Source organism: Panthera onca, chromosome D1, assembly GCF_046562875.1.
Source record: "Panthera onca isolate mPanOnc1 chromosome D1, mPanOnc1 haplotype 2, whole genome shotgun sequence".
NCBI classification, from domain to species: domain Eukaryota; kingdom Metazoa; phylum Chordata; class Mammalia; order Carnivora; family Felidae; genus Panthera; species Panthera onca.
The window spans coordinates 94,727,217-94,749,371 of NC_138348.1; the positions used below are offsets into that span (position 1 = coordinate 94,727,217).

The 22,155-nt window shown below is 48.4% G+C and overlaps 1 protein-coding gene across 8 annotated transcripts in view; it reads right to left on the reverse strand.

Annotated features, from left to right (window-relative positions):
* GRAMD1B (GRAM domain containing 1B) overlaps positions 1 to 22,155 on the reverse strand; it is a 241,680-nt gene that overhangs the window by 144,890 nt on the left and 74,635 nt on the right. The window contains exon 2 of one of the 8 annotated variants that reach the window (XM_078432887.2): positions 19,894 to 20,079. The exons of the other annotated variants lie outside the window; for them this stretch is intronic. Coding sequence (XP_078289013.1) covers positions 19,965 to 20,079 — 115 coding nt within the window. The 3' untranslated portion in view covers positions 19,894 to 19,964. Of the gene's footprint in view, positions 1 to 19,893; positions 20,080 to 22,155 lie in introns of those variants that run through there. 8 annotated transcript variants of the gene reach the window in all.

Here is a 22,155-nt window from a genome sequence, read left to right on the forward strand (position 1 = left end):
CAAAGCCAATGCCAGCCAGAATCATTCTGTCCACAGATAACCCCAAAACATTTCATTTTTATTTTCTGAATAATCTCTACACCCAGCGTGGGGCTCGAACTCATGCCCCTAAAGTCAGGAGTCGCATGCCCTACCAACTGAGCTAGCCAGGCATCTCCCCCACGCCCCCACACCCTGCGAAACTTTATGTTTGACAATCATCTTGATCCTGGTTCCTTCATCTAAACTATTCAAAACAAGAAGTTAAAGTCCTTTCTCTACCAATTTCCTCTCACAGGGGCAAGTCCAGAGACAGTCCCAGAACTCACAGAGAGCCCCACACCAAGAACCTTTAAACCATATCCCCAACTATGATATTTTATTTATTTATTTTTTTAATATTTATTTTTGAGAAAGACAGAGTGCAAGCATGGGAGGGGCAGAGAGAGGGAGGCACAGAATCTGAAGCAGGCTCCAGGCTCTGAACTATCAGCCCAGAGCCCGACGCAGGGCTCGAACTCACAAACCAGGAGATCATGGTGGCAAAAATTGGCCACTTAACCGACTAAGCCATCCAGGCACCGCCCCCCATTATGATATTTTAAAAGATATCTTTCTGATATGGGACCAAACACTATTTGCCTCCTACTTAATTTGTGTGTGTGTTTTTAATCAAAGATACATAACCACCATTCAAAACTTCAGGTCAGCATCTAATAACATGCTCACACCACAGTTCAAACGCTCTTTGGTCACTCTTAGTACAAAAAAATGCAGGGGCACCTGGGTGGCTGAGTTGGTTAAACGTCTGACTCTTGCTTTGGGCTCAGGTCATGATCTCACAGTCCGTGAGTTTGAGCCCCATGACCAGCTCTGTGTTGACAGCACAGGGCCTGCTTGGGATTCTCTCTCTGCCTCTTTCTCTCTACTCTCAAAATAAATACATAAACTTAAAAAAAAAAAAAAAAAAGCATATGCGGCTTCTATTAGACTTTTGGAAATGCTGGAAAGAAGGAACTCCTCCCTCCATGGAACCACCGACTTCAGTAATAAGCAAACTGCTGTTTGCTGGACGTCTTCTTGGCTTCTCTTCTACCACTCTCTGAAAAGTCGTTGCTGGAGTCCTGCCCACCGTCCCCTTCTCTTCTCTACACATTCTCCCCCAACAATGCCCTCCAGATCCATACCTTCAACAACCCACATGTTGTCCCAAACCTGACTGTTCTACCAAGCACCAGGTTCCCTGAATCCAAATGCATGTAAGACATCACCAAGATCCTGCCTCCCTAGAGAATTCTCAGCATATCCAAAACCACCCTCGGCTCTCTTCCCCCCTCTCACTCCTCCCACCAAGTAACTCTTTTCTTTTTCTTTTTAAGATTATTTATTTTAAGAGAAAGAGAGAGAAGAGAGCACACTGGAGCAGGGGAGAGGGGCAGAGAGAGAAGGAGAAAATCCCATGAAGGATCCACGCTGTCAGCACAGAGCCTGACGCGGGGCTTGAACCCACGAACTGTGAGATCGTGACCTGAGCCAAAATCAAGAGTCGGATGCTTGACCATCTAAGCCACCAGGCGCCTTCTGCCACCAGGTAACTCTTATCTGCCTTCCTTAGCTCACCATCCATCCATCTCCATCCACCCACTGAGTTGTCCAAACAAGGAAACTCCACTCCCTACCTCTAATTGGCCACTGGGTTCTGTTGCTCCTACGTGACACATCTTTTATATCCATCCCTCCTCCCTTTCCCTACTGCCCCGGCCCTGAACCAAAGACCGGTACCAGACTGACTACATAAGAATCACCCAGCAACTTTTTAAAAGACAGGTTCCCACCCATCACTTTCCCTGGATTCTGATTCAGAGGATCCTGGGCTGGGTCCTGAAGGATTTGGAACACACGTCCCTTGTGTACAAACGACTGACGTCCAGACCCCATTGAAATGGCCCCTTGACTGAGCTGGTAAGTGTTTAACAACCAGCTTCAGGGAAAGAGGGAACTGATATGCATCATTTGCCACTTCTGTTCCCAGCGTGGTCAATGTCAAGCTAATATCACAGTTGGGGATCAGTGTGCACAACTGGCTGATGTAAGCCAGCCCCAGCATACGAATACGCCCAGACCACCGTCTGTTATCTTCTAAAACAGGTATCAACATGCCTCTTCCCAGGTTAAACTCCTTTGAAGCTTTCCTCTAATGCTTTACAATACATCCAAGGTTCTTTGCTTCTCACACAGGCTTTCTGACATGAAACCAGTTTCCTCTTCCCAACTTCTCAACTTCCCCTACAGTTCTGCCTCAGCCCCTAATGTTCTGCTTACATAGAATCACTTGTGTTCCCCAAATAAACCGTGCACATTCCTTCCTCTAAACTTTGTTCATACGGTCCCCTCTGCTTTATTATTTTTTTTAACATTTGTTTTTGAGAGAGAGAGAGAGAGAGAGAGAGAGACACAGAGTGTGAGCAGGCGAGGGGCAGAGAGAGACGAAGGCACAGAATCCGAAGCAGGCTCCAGGCTCTGAGCCATCAGCACAGAGCCCGACGCGGGGCTCGAACTCACAAACCACAAGATCATGACCTGAGCCGAAGTCGGGCGCTTCACGAACTGAGCCACCCAGGCGCCCTCCCTTCCGCTTTAAATCTCTTCTATATGATCCCACAGCCCTCACGCCTCAATAACTGTATCTTCCACCTCAGCCAACTGAGCGCTGTGTCACACAGAAGCCCGGCCTCCTCTTCCCTCTGACATATTCAGGGCCTAATTCATTTTTTTTTTTTTTTTCCTACTGGACCCAGAGCTCTACCCCCGTTGAGGCACAGAGAGAGCTACGACAAATTCAAGCCTGAGCAAGTTAGCACTGCACTGCCCATGCCTTGGGGATGACCTGTTGGCTGCCTGAGAAAAAAATCTCCTTTGGGGCAAATACTGTCTGCTTTTTTCAGTGTATCCAAGATACTGCGTTCTAGTACGTTGTGTATAATATTAACAGTAAAGCTCCACATTTAAACAGTGCTTTCCAGTCTACAAAGGGCTTCCACATACATTCTTCCATCTGATCTTTCCAACCTCATAAAGTAGGTAAGAATACATACACTCGGATCCCCATTTGAAAGATGAAGGGGCCCCTGGGTGGCTCAGTCGGTTAAGCACCTGACTTCGGCTCAGGTCATGATCTCGCATTTTGTGGAGTTTGAGCCCTGCATCAGGCTTGCTGCTGTCAGCACGGAGGCCGCTTTGGATTACCGCCACCCCCACCCCCAACCTCTCTCTCACTCTCTCTGCCCCTCCCCTGCTTGTGCACACACTCTCTCTCCAAAATAAATAAACAAAAAAATTTTTAAAAGAAAGAAAGAAAAATGAAGGAAAGAAGGGTTTCCAGGAGTACATGACATGTCAAAGAGCAAACCATTGGTAAGCTAAGGAAAAAGGGTTTCCGTAGAGGTGTTCTGCCCAAGAATTCTTTGTTCTGTCATCTGAAGTACATGACAATGCTGGCTGGCCATGGCACTCACTTAAAGCTGGTAAGGGGCGGGTGGCAGGAACGACCTCAGTGACGAGATCCAGGGAGATCTAAACTGGGGGGCCGCAAGGGGGATCTGGGAGGAGCTCGGGTGTTCATTCTGCTGAAATTGCCAACCGTCTCTGCTCTGCAGGAGGCAGCCCTTGGCCAGAAAGCACAGACATCTGGAAAGTCCAGTGCAGCAAAACTCCTGAGACGAAAGGTGACAAGAGGATAGTATAATGTATGGAGTTACGTACACTAAGCTGCACACATGAGACCACGTGTACATCGTGTGTCAACTATACTGCAACTAAAAAGAAAAAAAAATGGGACAGTCTGCCAGGTAATGGCACCTGCCATGAGGTCGCAAGGCCACAAGTGAAACCACGGAAATAAACAAGTCTCTGAACACACCTGAGGAAAACAACTCCTGCCTAAGAGCAAAGCTATCTCAACAACCAGCTGGTGAAAAGGCCACAGGGAAGCCAAATAAGACAGAGCAACGTGTCCACGGGCAGAGAAGGACTTCCTGGAGCTGGAGCCAGGCCTGGGGACATTTGTACGGAGGCCTGTGAAAGGCTGGCCTGGAGCCCAACAGGAAGCCTCTGGGGACAGAGAGGCCAGCACCATCCCATGTAGGGGTGAGGGCAGGACTGGGGGGGAGGGGTGGGCCGGCCGCAGAGCAGGGACGCTGGTGCCCTGAGGGCCCCTTCACAGAGATAATTTTAGGAAGCCATCCCAGTGGCCGTGCCAACTTGGTTCTACCACCGGCTGAAGCAGAAGGAGCCTGATTCAGGAACCAAGCGGGAATAGCTCCGGGCCCCTGATTCCCCAGAAACCACTGGCAACCTCCCACAAGAGCATTTTAGAAGCCCAAGGAAAAGTGGCAGGTGTCTATTTTACTTCTTTAAAGACCAAACCCAATTAAGAATAAATATGTTTTCAAGATGTTTCAGGACTGCAGCTTCCCAACTGGTAGCTAATTTTGTCACCACCTGTTTCCCTCTAGTGAACAAAAGTCAAACCCCTTAAGCTGAAAGCGTAGGAGTGCCGAAGGTAACAGAAGTAGGGAAGATACAGAAAGCCTGTGTCCTGCCCCAGGAAGCCACAGGAGAGGAGAGGTTGATGCATCCGGAAAGAGGGGGGACTTCTGGCGTCCTAAAGGGCAAAGGACACATGGGGATGGGGGAAGCACTTATGCAGAAACTCTATCACAAACTGCCAGATGCCATGGAGGGCCCCATGAAGCTATCAGACAACCTGCAGACTCTTCCAGAAAGAGTCCTTCAGCTTCCCTGTCTCCCCCTCCCCTTCTCCACGCCGATCCCCATCCCTCCTCCAACTTCATTTGTCCTTAGCCTCAGGAAAAAACTGGTTTAGGGTAAAACCATTATGTCGGTTTTTTTCCAGTTAGAAGAAAGACAAACAGTCCTAACCAAGAACTTGGGTGGTCATTTAGCAACTCAACAAAGAGCCCCGCAGGGGCCTGGGGAAGAAATAGCACTGACCAGAACCTGGAGTCCGGACCTCTGTGTGTAACAGCCTGATCGGTTTCCTCGGTGCCGTTTTCCACACGGGATGGAACACTGTATCTTCTGTGCCAAGAACTCTGACAACTTCCCCATAAGGTATACACCCATGGGCACTTTTCATCAGCAAGAAGGCAACAGATACTGGATTCATTCAGAATACGGAACGAAAGAAAACCGAAGCTGAATAATCCCCAGATCACTTATTTTTGTCTCGAGAACGTTCGGCACTCCTGCCCTATATCTAATTTACTCTCTTCAAGTTCAACTCTGGTATCCACCCACACGGAGGAGAGCGCAAAAGAGATTTTGATGATCCAGAAAGTAGATGATTCACTCAAGACTCATTCAAAGAACACTTTGAATGGCAACCTGCAAACAGAGAAAAGATGAGAAATCAAGCTTTGGCTGGGCCAAGTACTGTGCCAGAAAGCAGCGGCAGCAAAGTATAAAAACTAGCCCGTATTCTCAAGAATCTTAATGTGCGGTTAGGAATGAAGCTTAAAGTGTAAAGGTAAGTGTGAATCACCAAAAGTCTGTATCATAGAGAAAGGGGAAACTGACATGTACTGAATGCCTAAAATAAGCATTTTTCAAATACTATCTCACTTAAAAGTTAGCATTTGAGGAAAATAACATTCTTTTTTATTCCAACTCCATTCTGTTTGTTCTATTTTTTAAGGCTATTTTCTTTTGAGAGAGAGAGACATAAAACAAGTGGGGGAGGGGCAGAGAGAGAGAGAGAGAGGGAGGGAGAGAATCCCAAGCAGGCTTTTCCCTGTCAGTGCAGAGCCTGACGTGGGGCTCAAACACATGAACCATGAGATCATGACCTGAGCCGAAATCAAGAGTTGAACGTTCAACCAACTGAGCCACCCAGGCACCCCTACCCTTGGCTTAATTTTAATAGTACTTACTGAAATCACATCTCTCATTCAACAAGCATTTCTGGAGCACCTACTATGTGCCAGGCTCCACTTGAGGGAACACAAAGATCAAAGAGAAAAAAAGTACATTCTGTCCTTAAAGAGTTTACTCTCTAATGAAGAGAGAGACATTTCACAGAGTTATGGGATTACATAAAATTAGCTAACCTCTTTGTGGAGGGTGGGATAGAAAGGTTTCTATACTAAGCACACTACCTACATGCAGAGAAAGAACACCTGGGGATCCATGGGACTCCAGAGTGAGCTTCACAGAGGAGGAAGCATTTGAGCTGAAATTTTATTTATTTAAAAAAAATTTGTTAATGTTTATCTATTTTTGAGAGACAGAGCACGAGCGGGGGAGGGGCAGAGAAAGAGGGAGACACAGAATCCGAAGCAGGCTCCAGGCTCCGAGCTGTCAGCACAGAGCCCGACGCGGGGCTCGAACTCACAGACTGGGAGATCATGACCTCAGCTGAAGTCGGTTGTCCAACCGACTGAGCCACCCAGGGGCCCCTATACTTTGTCTTAAATACCAACTCCTCCGTGGAGCCTGCTCCATCTAGAATGTCCTGCTGCCTCTGCCTGCCCACACCTGAAGGCACTTCTCCCTTCTCCCCTGGTATTCCCCACCACTCGGGCATGGGGCAAAACACACGCGAAGCAAGTAATAAATGCCTGACTCGTTCATCACTCCCACCTTCCTCGCCTAATAGTAAGAGAAGTCTACAGCGAGTCTTCCGAGGACCTCATCCCTGGAGTGCGAGCAGGAGGCTGCTAAGGCAGGTTATGGGAAGATTTCAAGGCACCACCATCAGGTTCCACGTGGCATCCGTAAACACTCATCTTGGAGTCGTGCACGAAGTCACGCTCCCAAGAGTGAGAAATAAAACCAGGGAAAACAGAGCACAGGTCCAGTAGAACAACAGCCCTGGAGCTGGGCTCAGAACCCCGGGCCCAGCTCTTGCTCTGTCACCGACCAGGCGGGACACAGAGGAAGGAGCATCGCGTCGCCGTTCTGAACCTCTCGCTCTGCTTATGCTTCTCCGTAAGATGAACGGAGCGTGCTAGACCATCACAAGGGCCCCGCCGGCCTCAAAGCTCAGTAAGGTTTTAATGAAGGAAATCCTCCAGGAAAATCAGTTTGCAAGCTAAGTGACTGGCGGAGAAGGGAGTTGTGTGGGCTGAACCAGGCGGGCTGAACCAGTGAGGTGGCACTGGCTGGGCAGCGGGGAGGAGAGAGAGAACAGCAACCTGAGAACAAGTGTGTTTTAGATCCCCGGAAAGGCAATTCACGGGCACAGAGGCACACGTGACTTCCTGGCTCACTTCCTGCACACTCTTTTTGATTCCTGCTTCTTTTTACTGCGATTGTTTCCAGCTTATCATTTTATCATAATCTGTGATTCTTGTAATAAGATCATGGACCAACCCTTACACAGGAAGGGGCCTAAGAGGTGATCTAGTCTAATTTTTTCCCCTCCCAGACCAGGAAACTGAAGGCCAAAGTTAAGAGACACATAAAAAGCCACAGAGGCATTTAATGGCACGGCGAAAAAAATAGAAGATAAAACTCAAGCTGGCCTACTCTTAGAGCAGAGTTCTGCCCACGACACCAGGTACAGGAATGTAAACCCCCAGAGGGTGTAGAGAAAGTATCTTCCTTTTTTTTTTTTTTTTCCTCAGCCCTTCGGTGCTACCACTCATAAGAAGGGTAACTATGAATAGCTGTTCGTTCCACAAAATGTACAATGTCATGTGCTGCTGGGGAGTGATTACCAGGTACCTGTGCTGTTCTAACCACTGGTGACACGGGAGTAGGCAGGGCCCCTGCTCTTAAGAACCAACCTCACGTCCTTGTGGTTTAGCCGGAGGGATGCAGAGATGAGACCGATCCATCAACAGAGACCAAAAAATAATAATAATAATACAATAAAAAAATAAAAAACCCTGTAATTTTCAAAGGTGTTACAAAGATAATAAAAGGGGCAAGTGAGGAGTCTCAAGAAAGCAAAAATAAATAAGTAAGTATGTTAAAGTCACACTGATAAAAAAGTGTCAGAGTTTGGACTCGGGTTCATGAAGATCACCACAGAGCCTAAGACGTGACCCACCGGGTTGTACAGAGTGACTAGTGTGGCCACTGTTCACACAGTGTTCACAGAACAAACGGCTGATTGAATGTGAATGCATATAATCAGAAGGGTCTTTCGAGTATTTTTAATTTGGAGTGTTTTTAACTTGGAAGGGGAATTCAGAAGAAGATTCTAGTGAATTCTGTTTTGATTATAATTCATCCTAATGAATCTCTAGCTCGTCATAATGGAAACGTAGATTAGGGTTTCATCAAATATTTTCCCTTTCATTCTGTATCTCCATCTTCTGTGACAAAACAGACTTAAACGTTTGCTTTCTTATTCTCCTAAAATTTATATATAGCTGTTAACACGGTACGTATTCAAAACAATACTCGTCGTTGATGTCGATGGGGATATAACATATCACAATCCTCTTACCAATATAGGAACAAGTGCTCATGAAATATTCAGATATAACAAGTAAAACTATTCTCAAAATACAAGAATTAGATGTACCTGCTCTCACAAATACGGTCTCACAGATGACAGAATAAACACTGCAGAGCGTGCAAAAAAACCAATCGTAATCTCACAAATGCCTCAGATCTCAAAGACCGTCTTTAAATCTTACCTTGGCTCTTTTTTATAAGATCTTCTCATTTTTCTAAAAGTTCTCACTCTGCATCTTCCCCCTAGCACCAAAAGCATCTTCTCTCCTAATTACACCTCATATCAAAGGATGTCACTCATTCCAAACTCAGAAGACAATGCATTCGTTTACAGTTCTCCACGGGGCCTGGTGGCTGTACTGATTAAGCCGAAATCAAAGATTCATGAAGCCATACCACGGGAAATTCAGCACCAGGCAAGACAGGCGCAACATCCCCTCAGCTGGTTCCTTGTCCCCTCGCCCCCCGCCCCCACCGCCCTCTCCCGTGACATGGGGAATCGGGTTCCAGAAGTCCACCAGCAAACACTGAGACAATACACGCCGCGCCTTAGCTAATCACACGCAGCCCTAACCACCCTCTGGACCACTATGTTTTTCCAGGTCTGCCAACCCCAAATGACTCAGCAAAGGAGCCACAATGAGAAACAACCACAAGCCCCAGGGCCTGCCCTTCAGATCAGATAAGCTTGGCACCAATATGAAAATGACACCAATATGCAAACACTTCTTTCCCTTCAGTTTAAAGGGATGAGAAGTAAAAAGAAGTCATCAGAAAGTGAGCACCCACTGTGCAACCAGGCGCTTTAAGGGATGCCTTACCTTCATTATTTCATCTTCAAACCAACCTACAAGGTAGGTGTTATCATAATGCCCTCCTTATGTAGGAGGAAATTAGTGATGCAAAGCAGGGTGAGGGCCGAAAACTTGCCCCAGGCTGGAATTTTACTCTGTGGAAGCAGGATGGAAATTGCTACTGGAGTAAAAGGGAAACACAGCCGCTGGGAAGCCATCCACACTGGTGAGGGAGGAACACTGTCGGCCTGGACAGTACCGACAGTATTTTGCAAAAGTGAACAGCCTTGGAAGAGGTAGAAACACATTCTATTAATCAGCTGTCCCCAGTCCTTTTCTCAAATTCACAATCAGTAGCCACCTGTGACTACGGATGCTCCATCACTCAGCTCCAGCTGGGTTTACCCTAGACTCATCTAGAACAGGGCAGGCCAAGTCTCTAAGTCTCCCTGAGGTGGATGGATCGAACCCGACAGCTGATGTCCTTCACAGTAACGTCTGGCCAGTTACCATGATAACCGAAGGCAACAGCTACTGCTGCCCTCCCCTTGGATACACCTGCCACATTTCGAGATTTTACACTTGTTTGTATGAGTTGCGGCGACCACCTAATAGATGCTCAATAAAAACTTATAGTTGAGGGACACCCGGGTGGCTCAGTCGGTTAAGCATCCGACTTCGGCTCAGGTCATTATCTCACTGTTCTGGAGTTGGAGCCCCGTGTCGGGCTTGCTCCTGTCAGACTTAGCGCAGGGCCCGCTACCGATCTTCTGTCCCCCTCTCTCTACCCCTCCGCCCTTATTCTCCCCCCTACCCCAAAACAACAAAAAACGAATAATTGAACAAACGAATGCATGGGCAATTAATAAGCTAGACGAAATCCTTCAACAGCAGAGGCCAGCCGAAGCTCGGTGGCCAGCACATAGCAGCTGGCCTATAAGGGTATGCGGAATTCAGATGTTCCTCACCGTGGCAGCCTGAATGTTTCATGCGTCCTGCGGAGGAGGTGCAAATCCAGCCAGAGTTTTGTTTCTTTGTTTGTTTTTTAATATTTATTTATTTTTGAGAGACAGAGCAAGCACAAACAGGGAAACAGGAGAGAGGCAGACACAGAACCCAAAGCAGGCTCCAGGCTCGGAGCTGTCAGCACAGAGCCCAAGTCGGGGCTCGAACTCACAGACCGCGAGATCATGAGCTGAGCCGAAGACGGACGCTCAACAGACTGAGCCATCCAGGCGCCCCCAACCACAGCTTTTCACGGGAGCTGCTGCTTTAACAAAACAGAGGTGTGCTGAAACAGCAGCTTATGCTTGGTCCCTGTTCTCCATTTCCTGTGGATTTTAATTACCCACATTGTCGGCACACATACATAAAACTCAGTGGAACGTTAAGATATGTACATGTATCGTACTGTATAGAGAAAAGCGACATGACGACCTCCTTCTGAGCCAGGATTCCATCATTACTTAGCTGTATGGACGCGGGCACGTTCAGAGTTTCCATTTCCTTAGGGGGACCGAGTGGACACAGTCATTACAGCTGCCCCATAGGATGCAGGAGCAACTGAAGCAATGGGGATCCCCGTGCCCTAAGCATGTGACTGGGGGCTGTGCCAGGCACTACGGTACGTGCTGGGGCAAATGCAGAGAATAATTGCACGCTGTGCTGCCTTCCTGGAGCCCACGGCCTGGTAAACCACTCTGAAAAGGAGAAAGTGCTGCCCAAATTGAGAGCTTATGATAAACTGCGTTCGCCAACATGGTCTTCCCTTGTGTCCACGAGGGCGCCGTGCTCGGCTGCTCTGACTGCAAGCTCCAGTGGCAAGTGACAGTGTCCCCTCTCTCCCCCGTACCTCCCCTCCCTGGGCTCCGGGGCCAGTTCAGACTCTGCACCCTGTGGTGTCTCAACACATGGCATTCAGAGCCTGTCTCTGAGGCTGTCGCTACACTGCACAAACAAGGGCCATGTCTCCTGGTGGCCCTTGGGCTCCTGGCTTCCACTAAGAGTCAATGCGAAAACACCAGAACCACCACCCGGGCTGCCGACAGCTGCAGAGATAGAACCTGCTTGAGACCACCGGCTCCCAGGTCTTGGAAAACGTCGGAGCAGCCAATGCATCTGCATTCCAAAATGCCTACACCCAAAAAAACGAAGCCCTGCTGTCAGTGGTGGGGGTGGGGGGAGTCAGCTCCCACGCTCGGCCCCGCAGCGGCACCCCCATGCGGCACCCCACCCTCTTCGGAGCTGGGTGGAAGACATTACTTTCACAGTTCCTGATTTCTCAGTTCTAGAAAACAGACTAATTCTCTTGCGGTGATGTGCCGAAGGAATTTGTTTTTAAAATTTTTTTAATGTTTATTTGTGAAAGAGAGAGACAGAACAGAGGCGGAGGGGCAGAGAGAGAAGGAAACAGAGGATCTAAAGCAGGCTCTGCTCGCTCAGTACAGAGCCCGATGCGGGGCTCGAACCCTCGAACCGTGAGATCGTAGCCTGAGCCAAAGTCGGACACTTAACTGACTGAGCCACCCAGGTCCCCCTAAGCAACCTGCTTTCAAATAAACAGGGATGAATGTTGCATTGTTAATCCGTTTGCTGTCTCTCTACCCTCTGTAGAATCCAAGCTCTACTGTAAGGGCAGAAACGATTTTGTTCACTGCAGTTTCTGGTGTCTAGAATAGCACCTGGAGTGTAACATGTGGTTGATGAGTATCTGTTGGATTAATGGTGGGGAGGGGGGCAAAAAGGAAGGATATATGTATTCCCAAATCCTTCTGTCCTGCAAGAGGAACAACGGTTGCCCTGACCTGGAATCAGAAGGCCAGGAAAAGTACTGTTACCATGGCAACCACAGCTCCCCCAAATCAAAACATCCTTCAAAGCTGTCACAGGTCTTTGGCGGGAAAACGGTTACTCCTATTTGCAGACCGTACCTGGGCCCCGGGTCGACCATCGGCCAAAATGTTGCTTCCAATGTGTTCTTGCATCCTGGAGCCTCGTTTGGGGAAAAGTCAACTACTCTCCATCTAAATATGCCAAACTGGACTCCCTAAACAGAAACCACCCTTAAAGGATGGCAGTCTCTGGTCTCTGGGCACCTACAGTCCGATGGAAGACACACGCACAGAGGAAGAAATGCACGAAGGAAACCAACAGGCTTAAAGCAAACGAGCCATTATGTAAGAATCCAGACTGACAAAAAATGGCATATGAGGGGGCAATTATTCAGCTTCAAGATGACTTCTCGCTTTGTGAAATGATTTGTGCTAGAATTCCGTGAAAATCAAATTTCTGTACAGTCCTTCATCCATTTGATTATTTACTCGTTCCCTAAATACCTATTTACTGAGCTCCTGCGATGTTCCATGCAAAGAGCTCAGCAGGCACTGACTAAAACAAACACTGAATAAAACCAACTCTGCCCTCACTGCTTATGACCCAGTAAAGGATGCAACGTGACCAGAGAATCACAATTTAGGAACATCATCACAAACCAGGAACGTGTAAGAAACACCGGAGTCTGGAAATACTTCCTGGAGGAAAGACCCAAAGGAGAAGAAGGGCAGGCTGGCAAGGTGGGTCAGAGCCACAGGAGGGCATTTCCAGCTGAAGGAACAGTGTCTGAGGAGAACTGGAAATACGAGAAAGCATCCCACTCGAGGCGCGGGGAGGTCACTCAGCTGGAGGCAGGTCCTGGGAGTAGCCTCAGCGAAGGAAGCAGGAGGGGAGCGGAAGTGAGGTCACGAAGACTAGTCCGGCTACTGAATTAAAGGACAGGGCTTCTCTGCCAGTAGAGAGGCCAGGGAGGAGGACCCTGGCAGAACATATTTAAGGACCAGTTAGGACACGTGAAGATGGTGGCCTGGGAAGGAGCAACAGTGGTGGAATCGGGAAGACAGACTTGAAGAGCACTCTCTCCCAGGGTATCGAGGCCTCGGAAGGCTGACCCATACCAATCCCCAATGCAAGGGACCAAGGGAGAGGAAACGGGCTGGGGGGGAAAGAGGGCCAGTTCGAGTACAACCAACAGCTGAGTTCTGAAGAATGTCCATCAGTCATTTGGAGGTATGAGCCTGGGGCTCAAGAAAAAGAAGAGGTCTGAGATAGTGTGCGAGTCATCATCACATAGAAATAGTTAAGCCCAGAGTGGACAAAACAGCCCAAGGATAGTGTGTAGATTTAGGAGGAGGAGGAAGAGAAGAGGGAGGGAGAAGGGAAAGGGAGACGGAGAAATAGGAAGCCTGGAGTCAGAAGTCTAAGCACATGGACACTAAAGAGACAGACAGACAAGAGCAGCCCACAAGTTGTAAAACTTCATTTTCGGCACGGCACCTATCGGTAGATCCGAAAAGCAACGTCTCACAGTTAATAAAAGAAGTAACAAGCCACTGTTCCAGCTTACGCTAACCAGAGGAGCAAACTCAGAGGCCTCCCAGACCATTGGAAAAACTCTCACTTTTACTAGTAATCACATTAGCGTGCCTTCAGACTCATCAACTTAAACAGTCGTACAGGACGAAGGAGAAATGTGTATTTTCCATTTTACAGATGAGAAAGACACTGAGACCCAGACTGACTGAGTAACCAGCGCAGGACCACACAGCGAGAAAAGGAGCGGAACCGTGGCCAACACCCCATGCTGCCGAGGACGGTCCCCTGGACTGGGGCCAGGGCGGTCATCCTAGGAAAAACAGACAAGGCCTGCCGGTGCTTCCTGGGTTCACTGATAAAGATAGGGTTCCATCCCACGCAAAATGGGCTCCCCAGACACACGGCGGGCTGAACATTTAGTGGCTCAGTCCATGTGCACAAGTACACCCTGTATACTCCAGAGCCATCTCTGCCACTGACCAGCTTCATGGCCTTGGCCATGAAGTTCAAAGTTCTATTTGTTCAAAGGTGAAATGACCACACAAATCCCCACCGTGAAGACTAGATTCTCTAGGAGAGGTACAGAAGAACTGCAGGTACTAACAGGTGTCAGCCGAGTATGACAGAAGTCAGGCAGCACAGTGGTGCAATCTAGGTCCCAGGATCCTCCTCTCCTCTCCCTCCCAGCAGACTTTTTCCTCAGACCTATACACACACACACACACACACACACACACACACACATTTATGTGTATATACACACACACATATATGTATACACACATGTGTATATATACATACATGCACACACATGTACATACACACATACATGTATATATACACACATATACGTATATATACGCATGTATATGCATATACATACACACGTATACATACATACACACGCATATACACACACATATATATACATATATACATACATATACGTGTGTATATATACATGCACACATATATATATTTTATGCTGTAGTCTGAATTCCATAATCTACTGAAATTATCTTTTTCACGTTGCTCTCTTCAAAGAGAGCAGCCCTGTGAGCTTCTCAATGGAAGGGCCATTTGTGTTGTCCCCTGTATCCCAAACACATAGCACAGCACCTGATTCCCTATAAGTGTTCCATAAATGTTTGAACTGTGAGAGTTAGGTCTCCTGAGTTATCTGATTTCTCAGCCTACTCTCTCTAACTACAAACGAAAAGCGTGCCAACTGATAGGGGCATTTAAGGAACCAATTGGAGCATAGAGAAGGACTTGAGGGAGAGGAATCTTTCAGCGTCACTAGGAACTTCCTGAATGGGCGGGCCACTTTCTACCCTGGTCTTCTAACACGAGTGGCTGTCAATTCCTCCCACGAGTCTGTGGGGCCCGCCAGCAGCGGTGAGGTCCAAGGAATCATCAGTACAAACCTAGGGCTTCCCGCAGAATCTACAAGCCACAGCACAAGTTACTACTAAGAATAAGTCTCTGAAGGAATATTCTCAAAGGATGATGACCAGTCAGGCTCTCGTCTTCACGGAGGACAAAACTAGAGAAAATGAGTTTGAACTGTACTAGAGAGGATTTCACAGATCTCAGGAAGAACTTTCTCAGTAGTGGGCCTTGAAACTTAGAAAGAAGGAACCAAGAGAAGTGGTACAATCTTCTTTTCTGAGGTCTCTCTCTCTCTCTCTCTCTATCTTTCTCTGAGATCTTCACATATCAGGAAGATGTGGTTTGTTATGGACAAAGGAAAACACATGTTGTCACCCACGCGAAGGGCAAACTGTTCCCTGGAGAAGCTCCGCCCTGTACAGCGTAACCTTTATTACTGTCATTCCTGAGAAGGAAACAAAAGGTCAGGAAGAACTCCAGAGTGTAATGACCCAGCTAGAAAACAAACGCTTGCCAGACCAAGGCCGATGGCTCTGCGGGGTCAGACTGGCACTAACGCACAAGCTTGGTTATGCAAAACATGAGGACAAGGCTGAGTGGCATCTCTGATGAGCGGGCTCTCACCCCCACTTTGGAGAAGCGTCTCATCCTGATGGCTCCTCCAGAAATGGTGCTTTAGAAATTCTTTTCTTCCCCCCTTATTTCACAGACATACCTGTCCTCAACCTACAGACTTACGTTCGACCGTACCTTCTACAGGGACAAGATACAGAAGAGCGAGTGAAAAAGAAAAGTCTATCACTTAAAAAGGAAACCTGAGGGGCGCCTGGGTGGTTCAGTTGGTTAGGTGTCCCACTTTGGCTCAGGTCACGATCTCGCAGTTTGTGATTTCGAGCCCCACTGACAGCTCAGAGCCTGGAGCCTGCTTCAGATTCTGTCTCCCTCTCTGTCTGCCCCTCCTCCACTCACACACACTCTCTCTCTCTCTCAAAAACAGTTAAACATTAAAAAATTAAAAAAAAAAAAAAAAAGGAAACCTGCTGGAGAAAAAATAGTGAGTGATAATACATGAAATATGTTACCTACAGTTGGGTTAGCACAGTAGAATGAGCTGTATTTTCCTCTTGCCTATTACCCCAAATTTTTACATTGGCTAGCTATTTTATTACACACACAATATGCACTGACTTTTATGACGTAAAATTTTCTTTTAAGACAAGCTGGAAGACCCCTTGGAGAGACTCACAAACGTGCTGCTAAACTAACCGCCCGCCATGTCTTTCTATATTGTCCTAATTGTTGGGCCAAATAACGCCAGGGTTACCATGTTCCCCTTTCCCTCCCTGGGCCCCAAAGGAAATCCTTTTTCCATAGTTGTAAGAAGAAAGGGGAAAAAACCAAGTGGGTCGCTGTTTGTTTTTCGTTCCCTCACTCAGCCCCCTCATTTCCTGACTCAATCTGCTAACCAAGAAGCAGCAAAGACTAAAAACCTCTGTGGTCGGACTGAGTAGGTGAGAGGCACGAGGCTGGGGCCAGGCAACACTTCAGAGATATGCTGACATGAGGAGATCTTTCAAAGAATGAAGAAGCCCCAGAGAAGTGATAGGTTAGAAACTGGCCCAGCCTTGAGGTCAGAGGCCTGAGTTCCTGCCCATAACCCAGATCTGCCACCGTGATGTGCCTATCGCCGTATTTCTTTATCTAGATGAGATAAAAAGCAGGGTTGAGCAACCAGAGCCTCAACAAAGTATGTACAAAGGATGCAGAAAGAAGGCCTTTATGCCATCGAATCAACAAGATGTATCGGGGCTCCGACGGAAAAGCCACGGATTTCTTCATCCCTCTCGTCTTCCACCGCTGACCTGATTAGCTGAGGCACAGCCACGTCGCGCGGATGATTCTGGACTGTATTATCTGAATTGGAAATCCAGACACGTGGTGTCTGGAAAACAGAGGAGAGTATTTGACACCGGGACTCTTTTTAGAAGGGGACCGCGGCTGTTGCCGGTGCCACAGGGGGTGGCCAGCCACTGCCTGACGGCTCTTTGCTGCAGCCCGAAGCGTCTCCACCCTGTCTCCCCCCTCTCCCATCTGAAGGCCCGCGTTTGATTTTCAGTTCTTGCACCCCCGGATGGAAGCTCTGCCATCTCCTCGGAGAGGAGGAAGATTCCGCAGGCCCCGAAGTCACAGCGCCAGAACTCACAGACCATCCCCTTACCCCCCACAAGATACCCCAAAAGCTGTATCTTCCTTCGCACCAGGTACGGCAGCCCCCTGGCGCATCACCACACCAACGTGGGCTACAGAGGAGAGAATCCCAAGAGGGCAAAAGCTCCAGAAAGAGCCCTCAGGCTGTAGCAAGCTCTTGTACGCACCGCAACCCGGCAACCACGTCGGGCTCTCAGGCCAGCTTGGTTCGGTATCTGAACACCTGCTCCAGGGCCCAGAGGCTCGCACACCGAGGTCAGGAAGGAAATTCCCCCCTGGCAGCTTAGCCATTCAGACGCCTTAATGGAAAACAGCGTTACCCTAGAAGCAATTATCAGTGACCAACCTAGCAACTGGTTGGATAGAGAGTACTCGAGAGAAACTAACCACACAGGGCCAAATCCTCACCTGCTCATCTGCCCCAAGATCACCTCTGTCTCCTGCCTGACACATCACGGGGGCCCCCTGAGCACGTAACCGCCATGGAAACTCTTAAAATGCCAACTCCCACAGAGGGCCTTGGCCAGGGTGAAGCAGCCCGGGGGGCTCCATCTCCACCTCTGTTTCCACAAATAATTCGAATCTGGAAGCCGCGTCTACAGCCAAAGGCTGGCTGCTTCTCACGGACCGGTTTGCCACGCCGGTCAGCACGGGCCTCGCCCACGGCAGCGCTTGCCCACGACCGCTACAGCATTCTCCTCAGAGGCCGTCCCGTCCTCCTGACCTCATTCCTCCCTTCTCTTATACTCTCCCCCGCACGCGTTTGCTTCCTCAAACACTCCAGAGCCAACGATGTCCAGGCCCTGGAGACACGGTACAGCGTGGCTGTGAAGAACTCAGGCTCTAGAATCAGAAGAACATGGTTCAAATCTCCCCCTTGCTTCTGTTAGACCTGGAGCAAGTTAATCTCTGAACTTCAGGCTCCTCGGCCGTAAAACCCACCTGGGGGTTTTCTTGCGAGGATTAATTGTGATTTTGCATTTAAGACGCTTAGCAGAAAACCTGGCACAAAGTTAAGACACAGTCCCCGCCCCCAAGGATTTATGGGTCTGGTAGAGATTTTCACTGGTTTATATCTGGCACTGATTCCTTACTTAATCTGCTGACAAAGCACAGGTCTCCTCTGCATTTGTGTTTATTGTCTTTGTGTTAAGGAAAGAACGAAGTTTCCCTCTCCCACACTCCCTGGGCTTCTCATACACGGCAGGGTGTGCACAGGGGTTTGGATGCACACATCAACCCGCTCCCCTGGAAATGGGGCTGAAACCGGAAGCAAGACTCTCTCCAAAGCTCAGAGGAAAGGGCTGAAGAATCAAGATAAGTATACCAATGACACCATTACCTGCCAACCCACACACCAGCTAGGCTGGCACCACCAGAGGGACAACCGGACCTACCAGGCCGGGCAGAATCAGTGAGAGGTACCACTTGAGGTCACATGTGTAGCACAGCAGAAACCCCGAGGCTCCAAGCTGAAAGGTCTCTAAGCAGGGTGTGGACGTTGCACAGAAGAGGGGACAGAACGGCCAGCCGGCCAGCCGAGGGAAAGTGGTGGCACAAATAATGACAAGGAGGGCACTCTGGGGAGAGAGCAGCAGAGAAATGCTTCTGTGTCCCCTGGAAAGACAGCCTACAGTCAGCCATCCACACCTACTCATTTGCCCCTTGTCCCTCCAGAAAAGGAGGACAGGATGCCATTCTGCCAGATGTGGCTCTAATTTCTTACTTTTACGGTAATCCAGCAGGTCCGAGAATTATGAACAATCTCTACAACCAGCTATGGCCAGGGTGTTTAGGGAGCCATGCAGGCGCTAATTTCAAGAGCTTGCCCCATCAACTTCGGACTACATTTTTCAGGGAGCTCAGAAGGGGACATGGCCAGCAAAAAAAAAAAAAAAAAAAAAGTGCCATCTTCCCTTAAACGGTGGTGGCTAAGACCATTTCCAGTCAGACCACTGGAAAAACAGTGCAAGGCTTGGCCTCTACCTCCCCACTGGGTTTCTCTCCCCAACCCCCCCCCCCGCCCCGAGTAGCAAGAAATAGTTGCCTCAAATACCACTCTGCACACCTCTCCCTGGTTCCAGAACCTACAGCGTCTCCCACGGAGGTGAATCTTCTTTGTATATAAAACACAATGTCCATGGGATCTCAGTACATGTTTGTTGACTGACTGATAAACTGAAATTCAAACTCTTCCGCATAAAGCAAGTCTGCCAGCCCATCAGTTCACCACTTCATTTTCCACATCCCTCATCGAGACCACTCTCTCGGCCATCCATTCCTGCTGCCAACACCCCCAAACTGCTCTCACCAACAAGCATCTGGTTCCCATTCAAAACTGCTCTCCACAGTAAGCAGATGTGTGGCCGCCTGGGGCTGGGGGGATGAGGAATAGGAGGACTGAGGGTGGTACGTATAGGGTACGGGTTTCTTTCCGGGGTCACGAAAATGTTCTAAAATGGACTGTGGTGCCTATGTATGAATATGCTAAAAACCACCGAAACGTATACTTTATAAATGAGTGAATGGTATGGTATGTAAATTACATCTCCATAAAGCTGTCACAGGAAAAAAACCTCAGCTCTGAAGTCATCCCCTCCAGGAAACTCTCCCTGACTCATGAATAAAGATAATTCCATTCCAAACAGCAGAGACAGAAAGAATCATTCATTCACTCATTTTTAATTTATTCATCAACGAACACGCATGGGTCACCATACAAGGCCAAGTGCGGTGCTAGACGGCAAAGATACAAAGGGGAACCAGACAAAACTGGACGTGGGTTATTTCAGTACTGTCCTCCAACATGCTTTTCCACGCTAACTTTACCAATTTCTCCACTTCTTTCTTCCTAGGGTTAAAGGAGAAAAAAACAGCTCTCCTGATCTCTATGTTAGACTTTGCGCAGTTAAAATCCACAGCCCCGCTGCCTTCCACCGCAGCAGATGCCATCACAGGCCTTTGAAAGGTGCTTTTCTCTACTGTGCAGAGGGAGATTCCGAGGTAGAAGGTGGAAAGAAAGGATACCACGCTGGGCCCGGTATGCTAATCCCCCCTAAGCCAGGCCGGGGAGGGCAGAGTAATTTTCCAACCATCGTTTCCAAATCCCATAATGTGTGAGGAGTCCCAGGTGCTGCTCCAGGACACTTGAGTCCCTAAGCTCACACTTTCAAGCATACATCCGCTCCATGGGAGATCCTCACTGAATACGGACAATAACCCTCCGCCCAGGCGTTCGGAAAACGTTTCCACGTGTATTACTCCTGAGACACATGCCCCCTTCCGTGGATGGAGAAGGTGAGACACACAGCGGTGAATGAAGTGGGGTGTCCAAGGTCCCACACTCACTACATTACGGAACTTACACGTCAACTGAAGTCTCCTGACTTCGCGTCCAATAGTCTCTCTGCTCTACTGTTTCCAAATGCCAAATCCTTCTCAGGGAATCCTGCTGGGCATCTCCAAGCACCTATTCACTCGAATGCTTCTTTTCTCTCCAAGAAGCCTTCCGCTTCTAAGGCCTACACGTGATGGGGTTTTTGTCTTTGCCAAGATCCAGAGATGCCAACAGGAGGCAGTGTAATAGTGGCTAAGAGTAGAGACTGGAGTGACACCAATGTGAGTTTGAATCCGAAGTCTACCTTTTTCTACACATATACACATCTTCTTCTAATCCATCAAGCCATCATTTAAAAGGTCTGCCTTCCTCTACACCTAGAAGGTGGAAATCCTTACTGATTTTTAAAAGTATGGAAGATTGGGGCGCCTGGGTGGCTCAGTCGGTTGGGCGGCCGACTTCGGCTCAGGTCATGATCTCGCGGTCCGTGAGTTCGAGCCCCGCGTCGGGCTCTGTGCTGACAGCTCGGAGCCTGGAGCCTGTTTCAGATTCTGTGTCTCCCTCTCTCTGACCCTCCCCCGTTCATGCTCTGTCTCTCCCTGTCTCAAAAATAAATAAAACGTTAAAAAAAAATTTTTTTTTTAAAGTATGGAAGATAACACCGCATCCTTAGACAACTCTCAAAACCAAGAAAGCCTTCCGTAATTTTAACCACCCACCCCCATCCTCACCCTGGCCAGCAACGCAAGACTCTTTCCCCCATATTTTGTCCCCCATATATGTGGCAAAATCCCAAGGTCAAAACAGGGTCTCTATTAGGGTCTCTCACATTCGAAGGGAAAAAGCTGACAAAAGGTGATGAACTATTTTCATTCAAGATTAGCTCCTGGCTGACTCAGTGGGTAGAGCATTCATTCACTGGGCTTTTGATCACGAGTTAGGGTCATGAACTCAAGCCCTACATTGGGCACAGAAATTACTTTAAAAAAAAAAGGGGGGGGGGGCGCCGGGGTGGCTCAGTCGGTTGAGCGTCCGACTTCGGCTCAGGTCATGATCGCGCGGTCCGTGAGTTCGAGCCCCGCATCGGGCTCTGTGCTGACAGCTCAGAGCCTGGAGCCTGTTTCGGATTCTGTGTCTCCCTCTCTCTCTGACCCTCCCCCATTCATGCTCTGTCTCTCTCTGTCTCAAAAATAAATAAATGTTAAAAAATATAAATATATTAAAACAAAAAAAAGATTAGTTCCCATAAAGTTTGCCCCTCTTCCCTCTACTCTATGGAAAAGTCAGCAGGATGAGGTACCAGACAGAATTGTTCTGGTCAGGTCCACAAAAGCTCCGGGACAAAACTCTACATATTGAAAGGATAACTGGGCACCCGGGTGGCCCAGTAAGTTAAACTGACTTAGGCTCAGGTCATGATCTCATGGTTCATGGGTTCAAGCCCGCTTAGGGCTCCCTGCTGATGCTGGCAGGGCAGAGCCTGCTTAGGGTTCTCTCTCCCTCTCTCTTTGACCCTCCCCCTGTGCATGCTCTCTCTCAAGATAAATATATAAGACTTAAAAAAAAAAGAGAGAGAGAGAGAAAGAGGGC